General features: G+C 38.9%; 1 protein-coding gene across 3 annotated transcripts in view; it reads right to left on the bottom strand.

Moving 5' to 3' along the window:
- The window catches only part of tbc1d19 (TBC1 domain family, member 19), a 28,066-nt gene extending 9,448 nt beyond the window's left edge, over positions 1 to 18,618 (bottom strand). For all 3 annotated transcript variants that reach the window (XM_044021283.1, XM_044021282.1, XM_044021280.1), the window contains exons 1-20: positions 18,430 to 18,618; positions 17,628 to 17,700; positions 16,718 to 16,763; positions 15,443 to 15,518; positions 14,283 to 14,357; positions 13,844 to 13,907; positions 11,942 to 11,988; positions 11,165 to 11,275; positions 10,992 to 11,064; positions 10,594 to 10,632; positions 9,405 to 9,517; positions 7,161 to 7,235; positions 6,821 to 6,883; positions 3,857 to 3,941; positions 3,709 to 3,753; positions 2,788 to 2,820; positions 2,551 to 2,660; positions 2,359 to 2,450; positions 1,061 to 1,176; positions 784 to 854 (exon numbers count right to left, since the gene is read on the bottom strand). In XM_044021283.1, the coding sequence (XP_043877218.1) occupies positions 784 to 854; positions 1,061 to 1,176; positions 2,359 to 2,450; positions 2,551 to 2,660; positions 2,788 to 2,820; positions 3,709 to 3,753; positions 3,857 to 3,941; positions 6,821 to 6,883; positions 7,161 to 7,235; positions 9,405 to 9,517; positions 10,594 to 10,632; positions 10,992 to 11,064; positions 11,165 to 11,275; positions 11,942 to 11,988; positions 13,844 to 13,907; positions 14,283 to 14,357; positions 15,443 to 15,518; positions 16,718 to 16,763; positions 17,628 to 17,700; positions 18,430 to 18,525 (1,503 nt within the window). In that variant the 5' untranslated portion in view covers positions 18,526 to 18,618. The remainder of the gene's footprint in view (positions 1 to 783; positions 855 to 1,060; positions 1,177 to 2,358; positions 2,451 to 2,550; positions 2,661 to 2,787; positions 2,821 to 3,708; positions 3,754 to 3,856; positions 3,942 to 6,820; positions 6,884 to 7,160; positions 7,236 to 9,404; positions 9,518 to 10,593; positions 10,633 to 10,991; positions 11,065 to 11,164; positions 11,276 to 11,941; positions 11,989 to 13,843; positions 13,908 to 14,282; positions 14,358 to 15,442; positions 15,519 to 16,717; positions 16,764 to 17,627; positions 17,701 to 18,429) is intronic.
- Positions 18,619 to 19,948: the final 1,330 nt, after the last annotated feature.

A 19,948-nucleotide genomic window follows, 5' to 3' on the forward strand; every position in this document is an offset into this window, starting at 1 on the left:
GTTGATTGGCATTTCCCGAACCGTGAACTGATGATGTTCTTAAATGTCTTGTTTTGTCTACAAAACAAAATTATTACTATTGTTATATGGTGCAAAGAAACCAGAAAATATTCACATTTAAGAACCTCAGAAATCAGGGAGCTTGTTTTAACTATTAACCCTTTAATACTTAAGCCTCAAGAGTATTTTTTGCTTATTTCAACCATAAAAGGGCCATTTTCCCATTTTTTCTAGAATAACTTTCAATATCTTATCCGAGTTATTTACAATTGGAAACTTATATATGGTTATTTTTATAACTCTCTCCTCTCAAAAAGACGTTGACAAAGACGTTGATTCTCTGGCTTCCTGAGTGAAATTAACATAATGACCACACTTTGGCTTTGACTTGCAACCGCTGGAATTTTTCCGATAGCATATTCATGGTAATGCAAAGTGCGCTTGCGCAAACATGTCTGCGATACACTCTGTGTTAAAGCATCCATTACCATAACAGTTGGCAATTAATTTACTAATCAGTTAATCAATTAACTGTTTATAAGTGGTGCTGGGAAAAAGGAGGCAGATGACTTGGTGAGTGTTGGCAGGCTGACACAAAGCGGGGTAAGCGAGGGCAAGGGTTCTTAAAAGTCTAGTTTTCTGAGACGCACACACAGGAGGAGACTCGGTTACTGGAATCGGTTGCTGTTTACAGCTATTTACAGCCTTATACATCGGGAGTATGCGGGGGACCGAGGCAGGGCCAGAATTTCAAACACACTCGTAGAAGTCAGATGGTCATACCTCAGCCGAGGCCAGTGACGTCACTTCCATCAGGTTCTCAGCACGGAAGGCAAATACAGCAGCTGCAAGGACTGGAGGAGGTGGGAGGAAAGAAACAGAGAGGAGGAGAAGGCACAGAGGATTAACATCAGAGTGGTGGAGGAGGATGAAGAAAAGGACATGTAAAAGAGAAAAGGAATGAATTAAAATAAGAGGCATTTGTATTTTGGTGCTTAAATGACAAATGTCAACACCGTTATTGCAGTTTTAATTGATCGGGAGTGAAAAACGAACCCACCTGCGACTATCTCCAGTGAGTCATACCCCAGGATTCGATCCCAGAGAAGGAGCAGCTGGTCAGTCGACAGATAACCAGAAAAAGCTCGAACCATCCACTTAAAGGCGATACGCAACCTACAGGCAAAAACGGTACATCTTTTTTTTCATGGTCCACATTCAGTTCTGACAAAAACTATGATTTATTAGTGTGTAACTGTTAAACAAAAGGACAGAGGACTGAAAGGCCAGTTTTGAAAAAGTGTAATTTCCAATCACCACCACATGATGGCGGTAGCACTTTACTACAGGACTGAGACAAAACAACAGTACATGAAAAGACTAAAACAAATCTGTGTACAATGAATAATACATGACACAACCAACAGTAAATATTACTAAGATTTAATGCCTCAGGTAGAGAGATAGAGACAGTATAAATAAGTATTTTTAACACAGAGTATATGAATATTATTTTCAGATTATTTTTAAGTGTGTAAGAATGGCAATTCATTGAAAAGTTTCCATTGCAATAATAATTGCTCAGACAATTAAAAAAAAGTCTGTTACAATCAAACTATTGATGACGTTTTTTATATTGTATTCCGTATTCTGTATGTTTTTATATTGTATTTGGTATGTTTGAATAGAAGTAGCCCTTTCCTATCTAAAACCTTTATGTACTGCTGCCTCTTTTGGCTGGGACACTCCTACAAAAGAGATGTAGAATCTCAGTGAGTTTTATAACTGGTTAATTGCAGTTAAATACAAGAAAAATTGCTAAGCAAGGCAGCTGAAAACACATTAAGTACCCAGGAAAAGTTTCTGAAGTGAATTCTACTGCTAAAAAAAGGTTGTTCTGCTCGTTCCCGCCCCCAGTGCTACCGCTGCATACACACAAACGCTTCCTCAGTCAGGTCTGATAGTAATGTTTGACAGAGTCTAATTTCCAGATGGAGGACACATCATCATACTAACAATTCGAGGTGGAGTGGTGGAGTGGCGCAGTGGTTAAGACCGGTACCCTATGTGCGAAAAACATTGTGGTCGCAATGGTCGCAAGTTCGATTCCACCCCTCACTTACTGTACTCAATTCCATTGTAAGTCGCTTTGGATAAAAGCGTCTGCTAAATGACATGTAATGTAACAATTCAACAGCGGAAGAATCATAACATCAACACTGCACTGCAGCTTTAGGAAAAAAACATTTTCCCAATAATTACAATGAAAATAAACATTTTTTTCATTGTAGTATATGAATTATAGTGTAGTATATGACACTATAATGTCTGTATAGTGTTACAGCATCAGCTACTCACGGCTGTGCCCCGATCTGTCGGAGGTGGTAGAACAGCTGAGGCAGGTGGGTCTGGATCAGCCGCTCAAACTGCAGACACAAAGACACTATACCCTGCAGAAGCACATGTGTATGTGACATGTAAGTACAAGGCATTGTACAATTCAAATTCTGTTGGTATTGAGCAGCCGAGCACAATAACCAAGGATCTTACCGAGGGAGAGGAGGAGATGGAGTGTAATCTGAAGAAGAAGCGGATGTACATCTCCCTGAAGACACTGTACAGCTTGGATGGCTCATTGTACAAGTAACACAAAGGTGCCACTGTGAGACAAACATGTACACACACACGCACGCACACATTGAGACAAACACTGTCCATTCTGTGTTCTTCCATGGAAAAGTAGCATTAGCATAGCACAGCGCATTCATAGAATTAAAATGTACTCACCATACATCGAAAACCCATGGAACGGGATCACACCTGTTTAAATGATATTTTCAAATCAGTGCGATCATGTATAAGGTCTTGTTCAAACTGCCAGAAAAAGTGTTTTTTGTGTGGAAAGCAACACATAAGGAATCTAATGATCTCAAAACTAATTTACTACATTTGGAGGTGGTCTGAAATGTGATTCAAATCAGATTCTTTCAGATGTCTCAGTCTGAACGCAGTGGCTCCTCTAATCGGATTTTCACCACCAACACTTACCTGCGCTTCACGTAACACACACACACACACAACAGCGACTGAGGTGTGCTGCACATCTCGCTATGTTTTCCTTTTACTGTTACTTTATTAGGAATGTCAGCCTCATTCTTAATGATTAATTTGTTTAAATGTAATATAACACAGTGGATTCACTGAGGAGGAGCAGTGTATGGGTTTTTTCTGGAAAACTAATTTGAGCTTAAGACATTTATTTTTGACAAGAAACAGATCGAATTACATTGCGGACAGCCACATTGCACATGTTAAGATTGTTTAAGAATTTTTTTCTACACTGTCACCCAGACACTGGAGGAGATGTGATGAAGCCTGGTCAGGACCAAGTGAAATGCAGAGTTGAATGTGATATTGTTCTACGGAACCTCATTATGATGAAATTCTGAAAGTTTTTCGGTTTGTTTATGGATGAAGAAAAGTCACATCATTATGATTTAATAGTTTTTCTTCAAAGAAAAAAGATGCAACAATTATCAGTTGTACCAATTATGACTCAAACTGCAATTACAATATCTGTCAAAATAATCACAATATAATGTTCCGACCATAGAGTGCAGCTGTAGGTACCAGTCTCATTAGTTATTATCTTCATATTTAATGTATAAATCCATTAAAAATAATGCTCATGGTAAAGTGCAGGCTCACCGTTGGGAGGATAAACAACAGCACACTCCTCGTCATCCACTTTCCCTGGGAGACAAACAGGGGAAGAACAGCATGTGTGTGTGCTCTCTCATGTCATGGTGTGTATGTGTGTGTGTGTGTGTCCTTGGTGAAGGACGCATCATCTCACCCTGGACGTAGGCTTTAGGAGGAGTGGCACTGTTGTATTTGAAGTGCTCCAACACGGCGGTGTCCCGGGAGAAACACAGTAACACCTGGGAACACACACAGGGATTAAACAGGCTCACATGTACACACACACACACCTCTGAATTAAATTGAACACACATATTGTATAAGATTTTACATGCTACATGACCCTCCTTTTTAACTTTCTTATATTAAACACAAATAATTTCTTCAGTTTCAATAGGGCCTTTCCACACCTTGTGCGCTCAGACCCCTAAAAATACCCCAAAAAATGTGACATGTTTCTCTCTTTCCCACGCTAGTCATGGAACTACGGCAACTTTAATATACAAGAAAGGTTGTCTTTGTTTGTGTGGTTAGCTTCCGCTTCAAAATTTGAAACATGTAGAAACATCGATGGTGCAAGACGGCAGCCTCTGTAAAGCAAGGCCCTTGCCTAACGTGCATATAAAAGGCTTTTTCTTGGCTACAACAATCAAAGATTTTATTTTATAGTACTTATACAATGATACAAACAGATAATTGTATAAAAGTGCTAGCACAAGAAAACGGGCTGGTTGCCGATTCAAAGGTAGTTTGTCAATAGACCATAGACCCAGGTAACCTGGGGCACAACAAGTTATTAAAACGCCTCTGACTGCATATAGATTACATGCTCAACAGGTAATATTATCAATGTCTGGTGACATGCGACAGAAGCAAGAGTAGCTAATGGACTTATTTGTCTCAAAGTCAGTCATGGCCTGGAGGAGTCACGGTTCCCTCTTGGGTAAGAATCCCATTAAAGCAGCACACCTGGAGCCAGACTGCAACCGAGCCTCAAGTGGCTTCTTGTTTCACAAAATGACCACATAAGTGGTGGCTCTTTCCATTACAGTCCAATCTCTCCGTCTTTCTCTGAAGAACAGATTCCATTTCCACTGACCTCTTAAGATGAATTACAGAGGAGGGGAAAATCATTCGTCTGGCCAAACAGCACATGAGGACTCTAGTGTGTGCTTCAACCAGCTCCCATTTGACCTTGGTTATGGAAAGTGGGTGGTCTACAGTCATATGTGGAGAGGTTTAATCTGTTTGGATAGATTATATACTGCAAGGTGTCCTCTCAATGCTACTGTCAGACCTCTTTTTCTAACTTTGTTATCCCCACAGGAAAATGTGTTACTAACCACCTTCTTGTGTCGCCTGTGCACTCATCTGTCACCCACCAAGCAGTACAACTTGCAGACAGGCATTGAATAAACAGACAATTTGAGTGAATAAAAAGGTCACTAAGTGTTTAAATATTCAGAAAAATTCTCTGCTTAAAGACACTAGGGGCGTGTCCACTGGAGGAGCTGCCCCACACACACAAACGTTTTATACACTTTAGTGGGGACCAAAGTGGGGTGTTTTTATACTATGCTGTAGTATACATACTACAGCATAGTATAGTAAGGTGTGTATTTCTTGACACATGACACCCCTTCTTGGAATCTGTTAACTCCCGTGACCTACCACTGGATGCGGAAGAGGGATAAACTCCTGTCCTTTTGATCTCATTTTGATTTATTTACTGATTTATTTACTTATTCATTAATTTATTCATTAATTTATTCATCTTTTCCATTAGTTTCCAAGTATTTTGTTTTATTTTAATTATTATTATTATTATTATTGTTGTTGTTATTTACTTACTTTTTTTTTTTCTCATTATATAGGTATATAGGTAGAAGAAACTCCCTTTATTTTCTTTTGGATAACATCTTAACATCATAACAGCAACGGTGGCAATCCACGCTCACTGAACGTTCAATTCAATCAAATTCTTCAGAATACTTTCATTTAAAAATGAGTTTACCGTGGGTCAATATTGACTACTAAGGCTGTGGATTGTTCTTGCGTCACTTCAGCTACCAAGTAGCAAGACTTGTTGACAGTCACTGAATAAACCGGTTGCCAAATTTGAACAAATAAAAATTCACTTTAAAATTCTGGTGTGTGTCCACCAGAGGAGCTGTCACACACACACACACACGCGCACGACTTGTCGCTGAATAAACCGGCTGCGTGTATGTGTTCATCAGCTGTGCACCAAAGGCAAATAGAGCAGTGACTAACAGAGAAACTAATAACAACAAGTTGTATCCGTATCCTTGTCTGGGGCTGAAAATCTACCAGTAGATAAAGTGGAATGCTGTCATACATTAACTGCCCTGATGTGACAGTGAACTGACAAGAGTTTAAAAGTGTTTATTTTAAACTGAGGTTGTATTTATTACTGTTCCCAGATGAAGATAACGGTAAGAAATGTCATGTTTACAGAGAGGGAGTATGAACAGCGCTGACTAGTTATCATGAGCATATTGATAAAAGTCAGATTTTTCAGAAAGTTAGATTTAGTAATTCAATGTGGTATACTTTAAGATGTATGTATGTGTTTGTGTACTCAGTGGTTATACATTCATGGAAGAAGGTAAAGTTAAAGTTCCACTTTAGCAAGAATCGACTACACTTCAATTCAATTTGATGTTATTATAAACTAGAATTAAAAGTCATGTCTGACTGTACACAAATGTAAAACTATGAGTTACCATGTCAAATAAGTTTATAGCTTATAGTTTATAGCTTGCATTGCCCAGCGATATTTCCGTGCTGCACACAGGAAGTGATTTGTTTCATGTCAAGACAGATGGTGTCAACTGCAACATTTAGTAAAGCGAGTCGGCTGCAAACACAGAAATTCTCCCCCAGTCAGGTAGTACTGATAGTAGTAGCAGCATACAAATAAAGCTGGGTACTACTATCATAATAACATCCTTTCCGTTTACAAAGGCCAAACAGTGACAGAATAATAAAAAAAAATGGGCAACAGTCCTAAAAATCTAAACAAACCACACCCAGAGTCACGTTAAAAAAAAGTAAACCAAGTTTAGAATTTTGACGAGAGTATGACGATGCTCACCTGATAGAGGAAGTCTTCAAACACAAAGTAGTAGTCGTCATTACTGGCGGTGAGCTTCACATCCTGGTGAGCAGGATATGGGTAATTTTAGTACATAATTTCATAATGGAAGGACAAGTACATTAACTGTACAGCTGATAACTCGGCAGGACTATAAATGTATAAAAACACAGTACAAAAAAAGATTCCACGGTACAACTTTGGTATCAGATGTGTATGACGTGCAGGATAAATGTTTTAGTGGTCGGACGTCACAATTCACCCCAAAACATAAGCTTTATGTATGACTGTAATATCCTCCCCTGGGCAGAGTGTGCGGTCAAACAAGCATAACCCATACCTTATAGATAAGTTTGTCCACCAGCAGGTCATGCTGTATGACGCCGGCCTTCAGCTGTTCATAATGCATGACATCCTAGAAAGACAAAAATCCAACATGATTTTTGAAGAATATGTTAAGTTTTCCCTCATTTTATTACTTTAACAAATCACCTTTACATCAACATTATCCGTCAGTTATGACAGCAGGATTAAACCGAGCTTAAAAGTTAGGTATCACGTTTCCGGCCATTTGGTAAAACTCAAACGTGTCTCCGGAGCTGAACAGGTAATCATAAATGAAGTTATAGAGCAGGCAACGGTGAGGATGGAGCTATAAAAAAAAAAGAAAAATACGGAAGCAGCCTGACAATGATCAGCGCTGCGGATGTGAGGAGAACAGAAACAGAGATCGCGATTTTGACAGCTGACAATAAAAAGACTGTGGAAAAAAAAAAAAAAAATCAATGGAAGGAGGATGAAATAAACTTTGACTAAGTATTTGAACTCTATCGTGCTGCTATTGAGGGAAAACGTGGGTTACAGCAGTTCGCTGTGGATATGCACTCACCGGCCACTTTATTAGGTACACCTGCAAAATATATTTAATCCACCAATCACATTACAGCAACTCAGCGCATTTCGAGTTAGCATCAGAATGTGAAAATGTTATTACATCTGTTACAGTGTTTGCTTAGTGCTTAATGTTGCATTTATGCAATATTTAGGGTTTTAGGGATTGGACCAAGCTACACTGCCAACTCCCGTGTTAGCTATAACACTGCGATCGTCTGCTGCTGGTTTATTGGAGGTTCCCCACAACAGTTGAGAGAGAATTGCGGATGCCGCCTTTGTTACCTCCGATATCAGGGAAACCAGCTCACTAGATAGAATACTTAAAACTTGTCTTTTTACTCTAGCCTTCAACTAGCTCCTTTGTATTCCACCCTGTGTTTTATTTCATTTCACAGTTAAACTTTTTGACTTTAGACTTTTCTAAACAGTGATTTTGAACAGTATCTGACAGAAACTGACATTGATTATTTTATTGGCTCATCCCTAGATAGAGGTGACTTTGGTTGGTCTAGGTATTTCAGAAACTGCTGATCGAAAGTGATTTTCAATCACATCCATCTCTGGAGTTTACAGAGAACGGACCAAAAAAAGAAAATATCCAGTGAGTGGCAGTCTGGTTCAAATTGGTCAAAAAGTAACAGTAACTCAAACATCCACTCATGATAACCAAGGTTATAATAAACTTTGTAAACCTTTTTGTTTGCATGTTAAATTTTGTGTGATGTCGGACTGTTTAATGCATTTGCCCTTGTGCTGTTCAGAGCCACGCTGACAATCTTCAGACATCAGCCAGCTGCCCTGTTACTTTCCCTCAGAAATCAATGTTCCCATCGCAAGTATTGTTTTATTGACTTGACCTCAACAGGAGACAGTACTTTTGCCTCACAGGCCGGCCGTCGGTCTGTTTGGGCTAACTGCGCTAAATTGCAGCCATCTGATTTTGTTTGCAAATCCAGTTGCAGCTGAAAACTTAGGTTTTAGTGCGACATGGGAATCGATGCAGCTGTGAGTGCACGGCTGCTGCTTTTTTTTTTTGCCTTGAATCCCTTGAATCCTTGAATCCTTTTAACAAACACTGACAGACGCCACAAGGCTGCAACTCAGTCGTGTGTTTGTGGCCCAGTTCGGACCTGGTATTCACATCTGTCCTCTGATCTGATCGCATGTGGACAGAGCTAAATACAGCTCTCTACACCTGGCATTAAAATGTGTGCTCTCCTACAACCGCGTGAGATCAGATCTGGCTTCCCAAGCCTTTTATAGAAAATACACACTGACTTCATGATGTCAAAGTGTTTGTGTGTGTGTATCTGTGCTATTCAGAGCGAGAGAAAGAAAAAAAGAGCCAGGATAAGATGGATGAATCAATGCTCTACCCTACTCGCCATGCTGAAACATGAAACAAGATTTTGACTATTAAACAAAAGTATGTATGTGACAATCAGTGTGAATAATGTGGCAGTGGCAAGAAATAAATCAAGCTATACTGATTAGACGAAAAATATACGTCAGCTGAGAAGGAGTTTGCGTTCATGCAGCTCGGGAATATGGTCACGTGTGTGTCCTCAAACTACCCTCAAATGTGGTTTTTGTCATCATATCTGTGGACATATGGGACGGACGTACAGACATGTACTTTGATCACTCAGGGTGGCTGTTGATATTGGGTCTGAACAGTGTCTGTGTGTACCTGTGGCTGGTTGGTGGAGTTCAGAATGAGGGCCCACAGATCTGCTCTGAGCCCAGTGGGGCAGCCTCGCCTGCTGTACTGCTGAGCTGCTGCACTGTCCTGATCCTCAACCACTGGATATCAGAGAGGGAAAGAGAGAAGGAGAAACCTAATCATATTTTTGCTGCAAATACGTGAGAAGATCAATACCAATCTCATGTCTGTCCATTTAACATGAAGCTGCAGGGATGGGTTTAGTTAGCATCAAGACTGAAAGCATGGCGAAACAGCTTGTGTTTTTGTTGGTCGTCCGTCTAATAAAATTTAAAAGATTAATGATAACAAATGATAGCCAAAATAGTTCAATGAAATAAACCTTTATTGAAAAACACTAATCCTGTGTGTCTCTCCAACCTACATTTTGAGCTTGCACTGCAGTGCACTCATGTATTTAAATGAAATGTATAAAATAAAATAAAATGTATGTCAAACTGTCAAATAAATTGGATAAAAAAATGTTTTCATGATCCATCAATATTAAGTTTCCGAAAAACTACTGCATCTCCATTTGACCCCAAATAAGCAGTGAAAGTGGCTTAAAACACGGTCCTTGACTTAAGTTGCCATAATATAAACCAACACATTCTTTAACTCTTTAATTTCATATTCAAGTGCTCAAACACAGATAAACGTCTGGGAGCCAACACGCAATTGGCCGAGGCCGAAACTGTGACCTTGGACCATTTTGTATTTTCATACTCTTGTCGATTGGTGTGTGATTAGTGTCCATAATAAGGTTTGTTTGTTCTTGGTTCATTGCAAAACATTGAGTTAAAAGTTGAAATATCAATCTTTCTGATTACAGCACCAGAGAGAGCAAAGAGTGGAATTTATTACAGTGACCGAGTCAAAGAGACACATTGAAAGAATGCCAAGTGTATTTCTTTTAAGATTTATATTCCATACATGCAATTGAAATAAGTGCTCATACCAAGCTTGAACTTTGTTTTGGTTTTATTCTGTTTGAAATGATTTAAGTTAATATATTAATATTTGTTTTTATATAACAGTGTAGAAAAAAACCTTGTATGGTCAAAACTGTTTGTCTGCTTCTGGTTCTGAAGTTTTGAATTTACATATTTAAATACCTATTTTAAAGAATTTAAACGGAAAAACGTAAACACACTGAACTATTCAAAAAGAACCTTACCTTTCTTCCCAATTTGTACGTAGTCACTTTCAAACAAGTCTGTGCAAGGAAAAAAAAGAGATAGAACAAAACAGATTTATCAGCTGCGCTCTGGTCGTGACTCTGTATTTGTAAAATCAAAGAGATAATGTTAGTTTATTTAAGCCACAAACGCCAGACTGTAAAAATGTCAATATGTGGACTCAACACAGAGGTCCCAGACAGCCATGTGGCACAGGAAAGGCTGGTGAGGAGTTGAGTGCGGTTTATACACCAATAAAATCCAGTCATTGTAAGATAAACAAATTTATTTCTGTAGTATTTATTTAGAATCGCTGGCAGCTAAAGAAGGGTTTGTTCAGGTTTAAGATTAGAAGCTGCTGTAAGGTTATTTTAAGCACTTTTATTTTAAAGACTACCTGGATGTATGTGTGCGTGGTCGTCAATCCCCAACTGCCCCGTGGTCAGGTTGAGCTCTGAGAACGACCGTCTCTATTCATTAAAAAAAAAAAACACACAGACAATATTCAGGTTATAGAGTTAAGTTAAAGTCACTAATAGACAGAAAATGGAGATGATGAATAAGCCCTACCAGCTGTGGGATGTCCCTGACATTGAGGGGAGAGTGTATGAGGCCCCAGTGGCTCCTGGAGCTGACAGCCTCACTACTGTCATAGTTGGGGTTCTGCAAACTGATCAACACCTGTGTAGGGAAGATTTGATGAAGCATAATGGAGCTCAGTTCGTTAGCTCCGTTTGTCTGGTTGTATGAGGTATTGACACATTATCACCGACTTCGCCAAGATGTTTTCATGAACCTGACCTAGACATGGACGCTTGCTCTCACTGTTAGTAGCCATTTACTCTCCCACACCAAAACCCATAAAGAAAATCTGCATTTTTAACTCACAGGGACATGACGACGCTGGTTTACTGCTGCCTCATTTCGTAAGTTTGTGTCACACAGGTAAATTCAAACAAAAGGATTTCAAACAATGAAGTCACAAGATAACAGATTTGCTCTTACTGATGGAGGAAGTGGCGGATCCAACTCTTTTGCCTGCCGTGATGTAAAATAGCTGATTTTCTCTGTGTACTTTGGTGCGGAAAGTGAGCAGACATGGCACACGGTGAGAAAAAAACAGCAAACATATGATTAAGATATCTTCGCTTCAAGCAGGCATAGATTTAATTAGGTGTCACTTTGTATTAAGTGGTTAAAATAAGTTTCTTTGTCGGTCACTGCTGCCAGCGAGCAAGTGTCCAGGTTCCAGGCTGGTACATGGAAACAGCAACCAAAATGAATGTTGAAGGAATGGCGATACGATAACTACAAAAACTTCACATTTCAACACGAAAAAGTATTTACCTCTAGAAAGTCTTTGGGCGCATAGACGGGCCTAAAGCGGCTTAAATCTGCAGGGAGACACAAACACATGAATTTATGTCATTATCGATTAACAACTGATATGAAAATGAATAATAACGACAGGCTTCAAGAATTGTGGTTAAATAAAGGTCAGTGAGCGCTTGATTACTCTCCCAACATTAATCATATCGTTTGCTTTGCTTCACCTTTCCCTATAATCCACATCCATCTGCAGTCGATGGTTCTATGCCCTCCACTAAACTACATTCTGATAAAACATGACAGTTCTAGAGCAGATCAATCCTCATGACATTTACCAATGTAATTTTAAGAACAGGTTCAGCAGCTTCAAGTCATAACTACAAACATAATGCAACCACAACATACATTTCATCAGGCTAGTATAACCACCGAAAGCATTTGTGGCAATTAAATTCAATATGTGGTGGCAGCTTTCTACAAAAGAACAGCTGAAGTTAATTCAGCCTGTTTGAAGTGGGACTCCCATCTGCTTTCTGCGTAAAGCGGCAGTAAAACCAAGTTTTGTGTCTTCCCCGTGCAGAGCGAGGGAACACTTGGATGGAAGCAGGATTCCTTTATTATTATTATTGCTGCCACATCCAAGGAGTCTGGACAGTTTCTATGTTAACAGTCCAGAGTGTTTATAGCCGCAAGACAGCGCACTGTTCTAAATGTTATTATACGCAAATCTCCAGTGATAGCATTGCTAGGAAACAAGATTATCATGTCCTTTGTATGAGTTAGTTTAAAGTCGATAAGACCAGTGCATTGACACTAAGCGAGGTAGGATATAAATATACTGCATTCACTCCATTTTAAAACTTCTTTTAAAATACACTGAATATACCACTGGCGACTGGGAGGTAATTTTAGCACTGTGGGTTCAGTTTGCTCAACACAAGAATCTTTTATTCTCACTTAAAATCTGAGAAGCGGTAGATCAAGAAAAGTAAAAAACATTGTCACTAAAAAAATGTATTAATTTAAATACTTTTTCATTCATTTGAATATTTTCTTTTTACATTATGTCTATTTAAAATATATAAATAATAATAAAACACAAATTGGAGAAACAGAGCATAAACATTAAAGCTAGCAATTTTTGCTTTTTTCTACCAAAAATTTAAGACTGTAATCTTTCAGCAGATTTAGGGTAAAAAGAAAACCTGGCCAAACATATTGGCCAAAAACAAAAATCCAAATCATATCGACCATCGGCTGCACTGATTTTTGAAGGAATACTTCACCGATGTGCTTCCAAACTTCAGATTCCCCTGAGATGAGAAATGTCTTCATTCTTTTCTTTGTTACGTGCCCACCAGTAACACTTGGTCCTGTTAGCGTAACTGTTAGCAAAGATGGCGGACACTGTTTACATTCTGGGAATGAGGTCCCCCAAGTGTCACTGGTGGGCACGTAACAAAAAAAGAATGAAGATATTTCTCAACTCAGGGGAAAATGAGGTTGGGATGCATGATTTTTCAAAAATACTTACCCCTATTCTAGTAATACAAAGCTAAATGCAAATCGGGGAAGTATTCCTTTAAAGGTCAGCATCAGTCATAGAGAAAACCCTTATTGGTCTACCTCTAATTCAGTGCCTACTTTGTAGAAGTAAAAATTATTTATTAAAACAGAGCCCCATCTGGAAAATCTATTATTAACTTTTTAGTTCAATATGTTTTGGGAAAACCCTCCCTTGATAAATACCAGACACTAAGGCAAACATAAAGTGGTAGATCTCGCTGAAAGATGTGTTCAGTCAATGTTAAATACACCAGTGCCTGAGTGACGCAGCAGTTTACACACACACATCAACACAAATCCGTCATAAAAGGCAGATTGCTCAGGGCCAAAGTCCCTGGGTAAATGTCTCCAGACCTGGTTCATCTGTGCCCATCTCGTTCCATTTGTTAGTGATCTCCTTCTGCTCTGCTGCAGGCCTCTGTGGAGCAAACAGACGCAGACAAAATGTCACATCAAAAAAGTGCTTTTTCTTTTAAATGGTCATAGAGGCAATCATGTGTGCACACAAGCCAAATACAAAATATAGCTTGCTTTTAATCAGTTTAAGTTAATTCATTATTGCTAACTCTTCCGGCAAATGGCTTCAATCGGCTACTGTTGAGTTCAGGGATCAGTCAGCTCAGGATGAAAAGTCCATGTGTTGCAAAGTGCAACACGAACAAAATGACATAATAATAAAATATGATTAAAAAAAATACAACGATATAAAAGCCAGAGTGCTGCTAGCAGGGATCCTGGTTTAAAAATGGATGTAATTATGTCAGCAATGACTGACTGAAGAAGTTGTAGCTACCATTCGAGCCAGTGGCACCCCCAACTCTGAGCTCATGCTGTTCAGGCTTTTGAGGACACGCTTCTCCCAGCTGGCCTGTGGAAGAGAGCGCACACACACACACAAACACACACACACAAGGGATGTACAATAGTGTCCAATACCTGGTAAAAAAATGACTAATCACGGTTCATCTTCACCAGTTTCATAGTCAGACGTGTTTGCTTGTTTCATATTCCTCACGCTCTCTGACTAAAACAGCTGAAACACTTGTGACTTACGCTGCTGCCCAGCGTAGTAATATAGCCAGAAAATAGTGCCAAACTGATAACATAACATATGCATGCATGTTTGTGGTTTAAAATCTGTTAGTTATTTGTCCCAAACTCTCTCCCAGAACTACTTTTCTCATATCTGAACCAGAGCCTCTTTAAATGATTTAACAATGTTGCATCCACTCTACTCCTGGGGTCTGTGTCATACAACTTAATGTTCATAAATCCGAACTATCCCTTTAAGTCCTGGTTTATCTGGTCACTGAGCATCTAGTCTGGTCAGGAGTGGGCCGGTCAGATGAAAAAAAGTCTAACTTTTTGGGGAAAAGCATGCAGTGGTAGGCAATATGAGGTTCCAATTATATGATGGTTTTCCATCATGATTTTCTTCAGGTTCTCTGGTTTCATCCCACAGTCCAAAAACATGCAGATTTGAGGATTAGGCAAATTGGACACTCTAAATTGACCATAGGTGTGAGTGTGAGTGTGGATGGTTGTTTGTATCTATGTAGCCCTGTGATGGCGACCTGTCCAGGGTTTACCCTGACTTTCACCACCAGCACCCCCTGTGACCCTCATGTGGAGGATAAAGCGGTAGAAGATGGATGGGCCACGAGTTTGAGACCTCCAAATTTGAGTGATCCCAATACGTGTGAAATGCACCTCTATTTTTGTGTTTCGGCACCTCTACTATTGTTCACGCGTGACACATCGCAGCAAAAAATAAACAGAGACTATTTCTGCTCACCCAATCCAAACACATACACACATTTTTCTCCGGATACTGTGCTACAAATGGCATGAACGGCAAGTTGTATCTCTGAATTCTGCAGCCAAGAATCAAGAGTCATGGAAGTAGAAGAGAAACGATTTAGAAGTGACGGAGATAAGATGAGACAGACCAACCTGTGCCTTGCGCATGTAGGCCAGTGGCTCTTTGAGATGCTCTGGAGGAGCTATGGGATGGCTCAGGGGCAGCTGGCTAGAATAAGCAAACACAAGAACAGGAGTGAGGAGTATTACAATACAATAGAAGTAGAATGGGTGGATCAAGTAAACGTGAAAATGCCAAACTGTTTTTACCCAAAAAAAAAACAAATAAGGGGGAGTGAAGCCAATATGGACACAAACAGCTAATCATGGTGAGATGGTGGTGTTTAAAAGAAGTACACTGTCAAACAGAAAGAGAATGAAATGTTCCTCCTTTTTTTTTTGGAAAACACGCCACCAATTATGTCCCTCACCCTCAGCTTTTCCAGGCATATTGAATGTCTCAAGGACGAAGTGTGTTAAACAACATTCAACCTAATCTAAACACCTGTAAGTGCTCATATGGCTGACTAATGGAAAACAGAGGCAGCATTAGTCAATGTCATCCTTTGATTGCGAAACATCGCTCATCATATGTTTCAATGTAAGCCTCAGGAGAGAAACAGGGGCACGTCATCCTTTAAGGTAAGAGAACACAGTCACTTACTAAAGCTGTTCACTGAAGAACAAAGACTTTTCCTGCTGTTTGCCTGTGTGATTCTAATAAAGATAAGACGCAAACTAAAAGGGAACATAAATCTAGATTATTATTAAGCGATTATCCACGTTTGAAGTCAATCCCAGTGTCACAATCTCTTGAGAGCCGCAGTTGCTGTGTTTGCTGTCAAATGTCAGTGTCAGAAGTAAAGTGGATTTTCTTTTCCCAAAGTAAAACAGATGAACCTAATAATAATGAAGAGAGGGTAAACGAAACAAGATGTGAAGTCCAGTAGAGACTGCACTGCTGTGGGAGCACAGAGGCATATTATTAAAAACTTAGTTCTTACTTGTTGCAGGTGAAAACATCTAAAAGACACACTTAAAACAACTTTAAAGTATTTTTAGGAAAGACAAATGAGCAGTTTGCATCTCCCTTAGTTTCCACTATTTTTGAGCAACAATTCAAAACAATATTGCATTGTATAGCAATCTCATAATCTAACATAACTCATCATAATCTACACCTAACAGACTAATGCTTTCTTTTAAATAAATGTGTACATGTGTGTGGTTTCTCTCTTATTGTCTCACACAGAAGCTTCCCATGAGTATTTACTAACCAATTATCAACTGACACGCAGTAATTAAATACAACCCATATGCAAATGTTTTGTTGACATGGCAGTGCTTTAAATTTAAAATATAACTCACACATGAAGTTCTCTGTACACTGCATTCTGCAGCTTCCTCTCCCAGCCTGTGAAACAAGACATAAATTATCAAACGATAACAGCCAAAACAACAACCAGTAAAAATATTCAGCACAAACCTCTGCCAAGGCTACTCAGTTTCCCACAGTGACAGAGTACACTCCCCTATCATATGAGGTTAACAATAGTTTTAATCAAATCCTGAATCCTGAATCTGTGTCTGGACCGTGAGTAAAAATCTAATCATTTCTTCACTGTGCCGTAAACTACAATACATCAAAATCTGTCCTTTGAGGGATGTTGTTCATAAACAGAGAAGGTGGGCCTGTGTTATGCTGATTTTCAATTTGACCACAAAAAACAGGACTGGAAACAAAAAAATATTTTTGAAATACCACAGTTTTTTTAAACCAAGATTTTGTGCTGGAGGAAGGTTAAAATTTGATGCATGATAAAATGTAAATGCAAACAGGTGCAATGGAAACAGATTCAGCCAATAAGAACAATTTTGATTCATTGCTACTAAAATCTAAACAGGGGTCCTGTATACATACAGGACCCATGTTTAGATTTTGATGCATGGTAATGCTCCATCATCATTTTGAATCTATTACAAAGGAGAATTTGAACTGAAGCTGACATAACATTAATAAATCTGAAATCAAGTTGCATCTACAACACGTCATGAAAAACTCAATTAAAAAAAGTCCAAAATCCATAAACCCCAAACTACAGTGAGTGATTAAAATACACACACATTTTCTTCTACCAAATCAATAAAACTTGACAGTTTAATCAAGACCAAACTACAACAGACAAATACAACCAAACCAATACTTTTTTCAAGTTAAACTGCTCACAAACTGAAATATAACCACATTGACAGATAGCGACATGAGTAAGTGACAGACCTGATGTTTTGAGAAAACTGCGCACATCCTCCTTAAGAGACTCCAATTTAATCTCAGGCTGATGTAAACACTCCTAAATAACAGGGGCAGAAAGGACAGTTGCATGTTACATTACATTACATGTCATGTTTGGTGCCATTTCTTGCATTGAAGTTGTTTTGACTTGTAAGAATGATGTTGCAGATTTCAGTAGTGACTATCCTGTCTACCAAATAAAAACAGATGCCTACAATTCACTACTCACAATGAAATTACAACTAGTCAGAATGACATCACAAATGTCTGTAATGGCAATTCCAGTCAAACTCAGCGAGTTAAATGTTTAAAAGGCTTGCGATACACTCCTCTCGGGAGGAAATTTTCTTATGCTTGCATAATAACAATAAAGAATCTTGAATCTTGAATCTCTCATTCAAAAAAAGGATGTCGCCTCTGCTTGAAAAACACAAATGCTTCAAAATTGTGTTGTCGATGCCAGCTTCTGAAAGAGCAACATTTAGAAATTAGAAATTTATATTTTATTAGAACGAGAGTCCTGGAGCTGTAGCATTTCATTTGCGTGGAGGTCCCAGGAACACAATTACAAACCACATTTTCTCAAAACAGCAGCTGATAACAGACATATATCTTCCAAGGCAAATTAAAAAATATTTAAAGCGATTACCCACTTAAACAAACACGTTTATTCAGGTTCTGCAAATAAACTCTCATAAATCTTACACACTCGACCTTTACAGTAGAATCACTGTACCAGTGCAGATTGACAACATCCGGCTAGTTAGCCACATACTAACCCACTCACTTTGGCTTGCCTCTCTATCTGAGAGTGTAAATGACTTCCTTTGAGCCGCTGCACGATGTGAGCGATGGTCAGTGATAAGTCGTTGCCCTCGTTCATCCTTTTAAACAAAAGTTTTCTTCGGTTTTCGAGTCTAAAACAGTGTAGCAGCTAACGTCAGCAGCATCCACAGCCCCCCGCAGTGCAGTGACCCCATAGAAAGTAACCGTTAGCAACTGCGCTGGACAGTCAGGTGGGAAGCGCGCGGGCGGAAACAAAGGACCTGGTAATTTGGTTCCGGTCTGAAAATATGTTCCGACAGAAATGAACGTTCCACAAGGGGAACTGCACAATCAAGAACATTTATAAATAAATATACAGTACATTTACGAAAATAAACAATACACATTAAATACTCAGAAACAAAGGGTTAACATGTTCTAATAACTGATATTTCAAATCTGACGTAATTTTGAAGATCAACAGTGCTTCTTTTTCTACCTGAGTATAAAGTGTCCACCCATTAAATGAAAAATCGACCAAATTAGCTTTCTTTTTTTCCGTAAGTGTCAAATTCCTTCTGTTCAACATAACTATTATTCCACAATGACCATTCTTTATCTAGAGATATGATGCTTAGTATTCAGTTGTGTTTGGCATCCATTTTGTATCCCCTTGTGTTTTCTTTGGTTTGGCCAGACAGCGGGTAGTAGTGGGTATATGTTGAGTGTGTTGCTGTGGCTATAAGTCAACCTGTTCAATTCTTGCTTTATACCTAAATATTTTCCAATCAAAACGGTGTCCTCCTGCCTCTGTGTTGACATCACTCACGAAAAGTGTCACATCTGGTTTTATCTGGACTCATAAACTCAACTGGAAATCATCCAAATTCTACCCAACATGTTTTTTGTTTGGTGTAAGTGGATTAGAGCATGAGCAAAGCCATTCTTGACTATTACAGCAATTACAGAACTACATGATTAGTCTTGCCTAATGGCATTTTCAGTATGATTTCTTACTGATAAGACTGGGATTTATTGAGTGCTACTGCACTGTGGCATGTACTCTATTTAATTTTCTCATATTAGGCTGCAATGGTGGCAATTGGTTTAGAAATAAGTATGCATATTTGCATTGTTTGCACTGCATTTTAATTTAAACAAACAATTATTTATGTGTGAACAGCGTCCAGGGTTTATCTCACAAGAGTCCGTTCTTGAGGATATTTTTCCAAAATGAGCTGATGGAGTTGGCGCTGTTTTGGATTTGGCCACCCTCCATCAATTCAGCCATCACAAATATCTCACCAGTACAGTTTGATTACTGGAGCTTTCACACTGCTGCCGACATGATCGCGTGAACTATCACAACATCATGTTTAGAAACATGAACATGTGACAAGAAGAGACAACTTGAACATTGCAGACATTGGGTACACCTTGAACATCAGGCTTCAGCATTTGCTGGATGATTTATTGACAGCTATTGAATTTACTACTCATAAGATTATTTGTTAAGTGTATTATTGCTTTAAGTTTAAAAT

The sequence above is a fragment of the Solea senegalensis genome, linkage group LG3, assembly GCF_019176455.1.
Source record: "Solea senegalensis isolate Sse05_10M linkage group LG3, IFAPA_SoseM_1, whole genome shotgun sequence".
NCBI classification, from domain to species: Eukaryota; Metazoa; Chordata; class Actinopteri; order Pleuronectiformes; family Soleidae; genus Solea; species Solea senegalensis.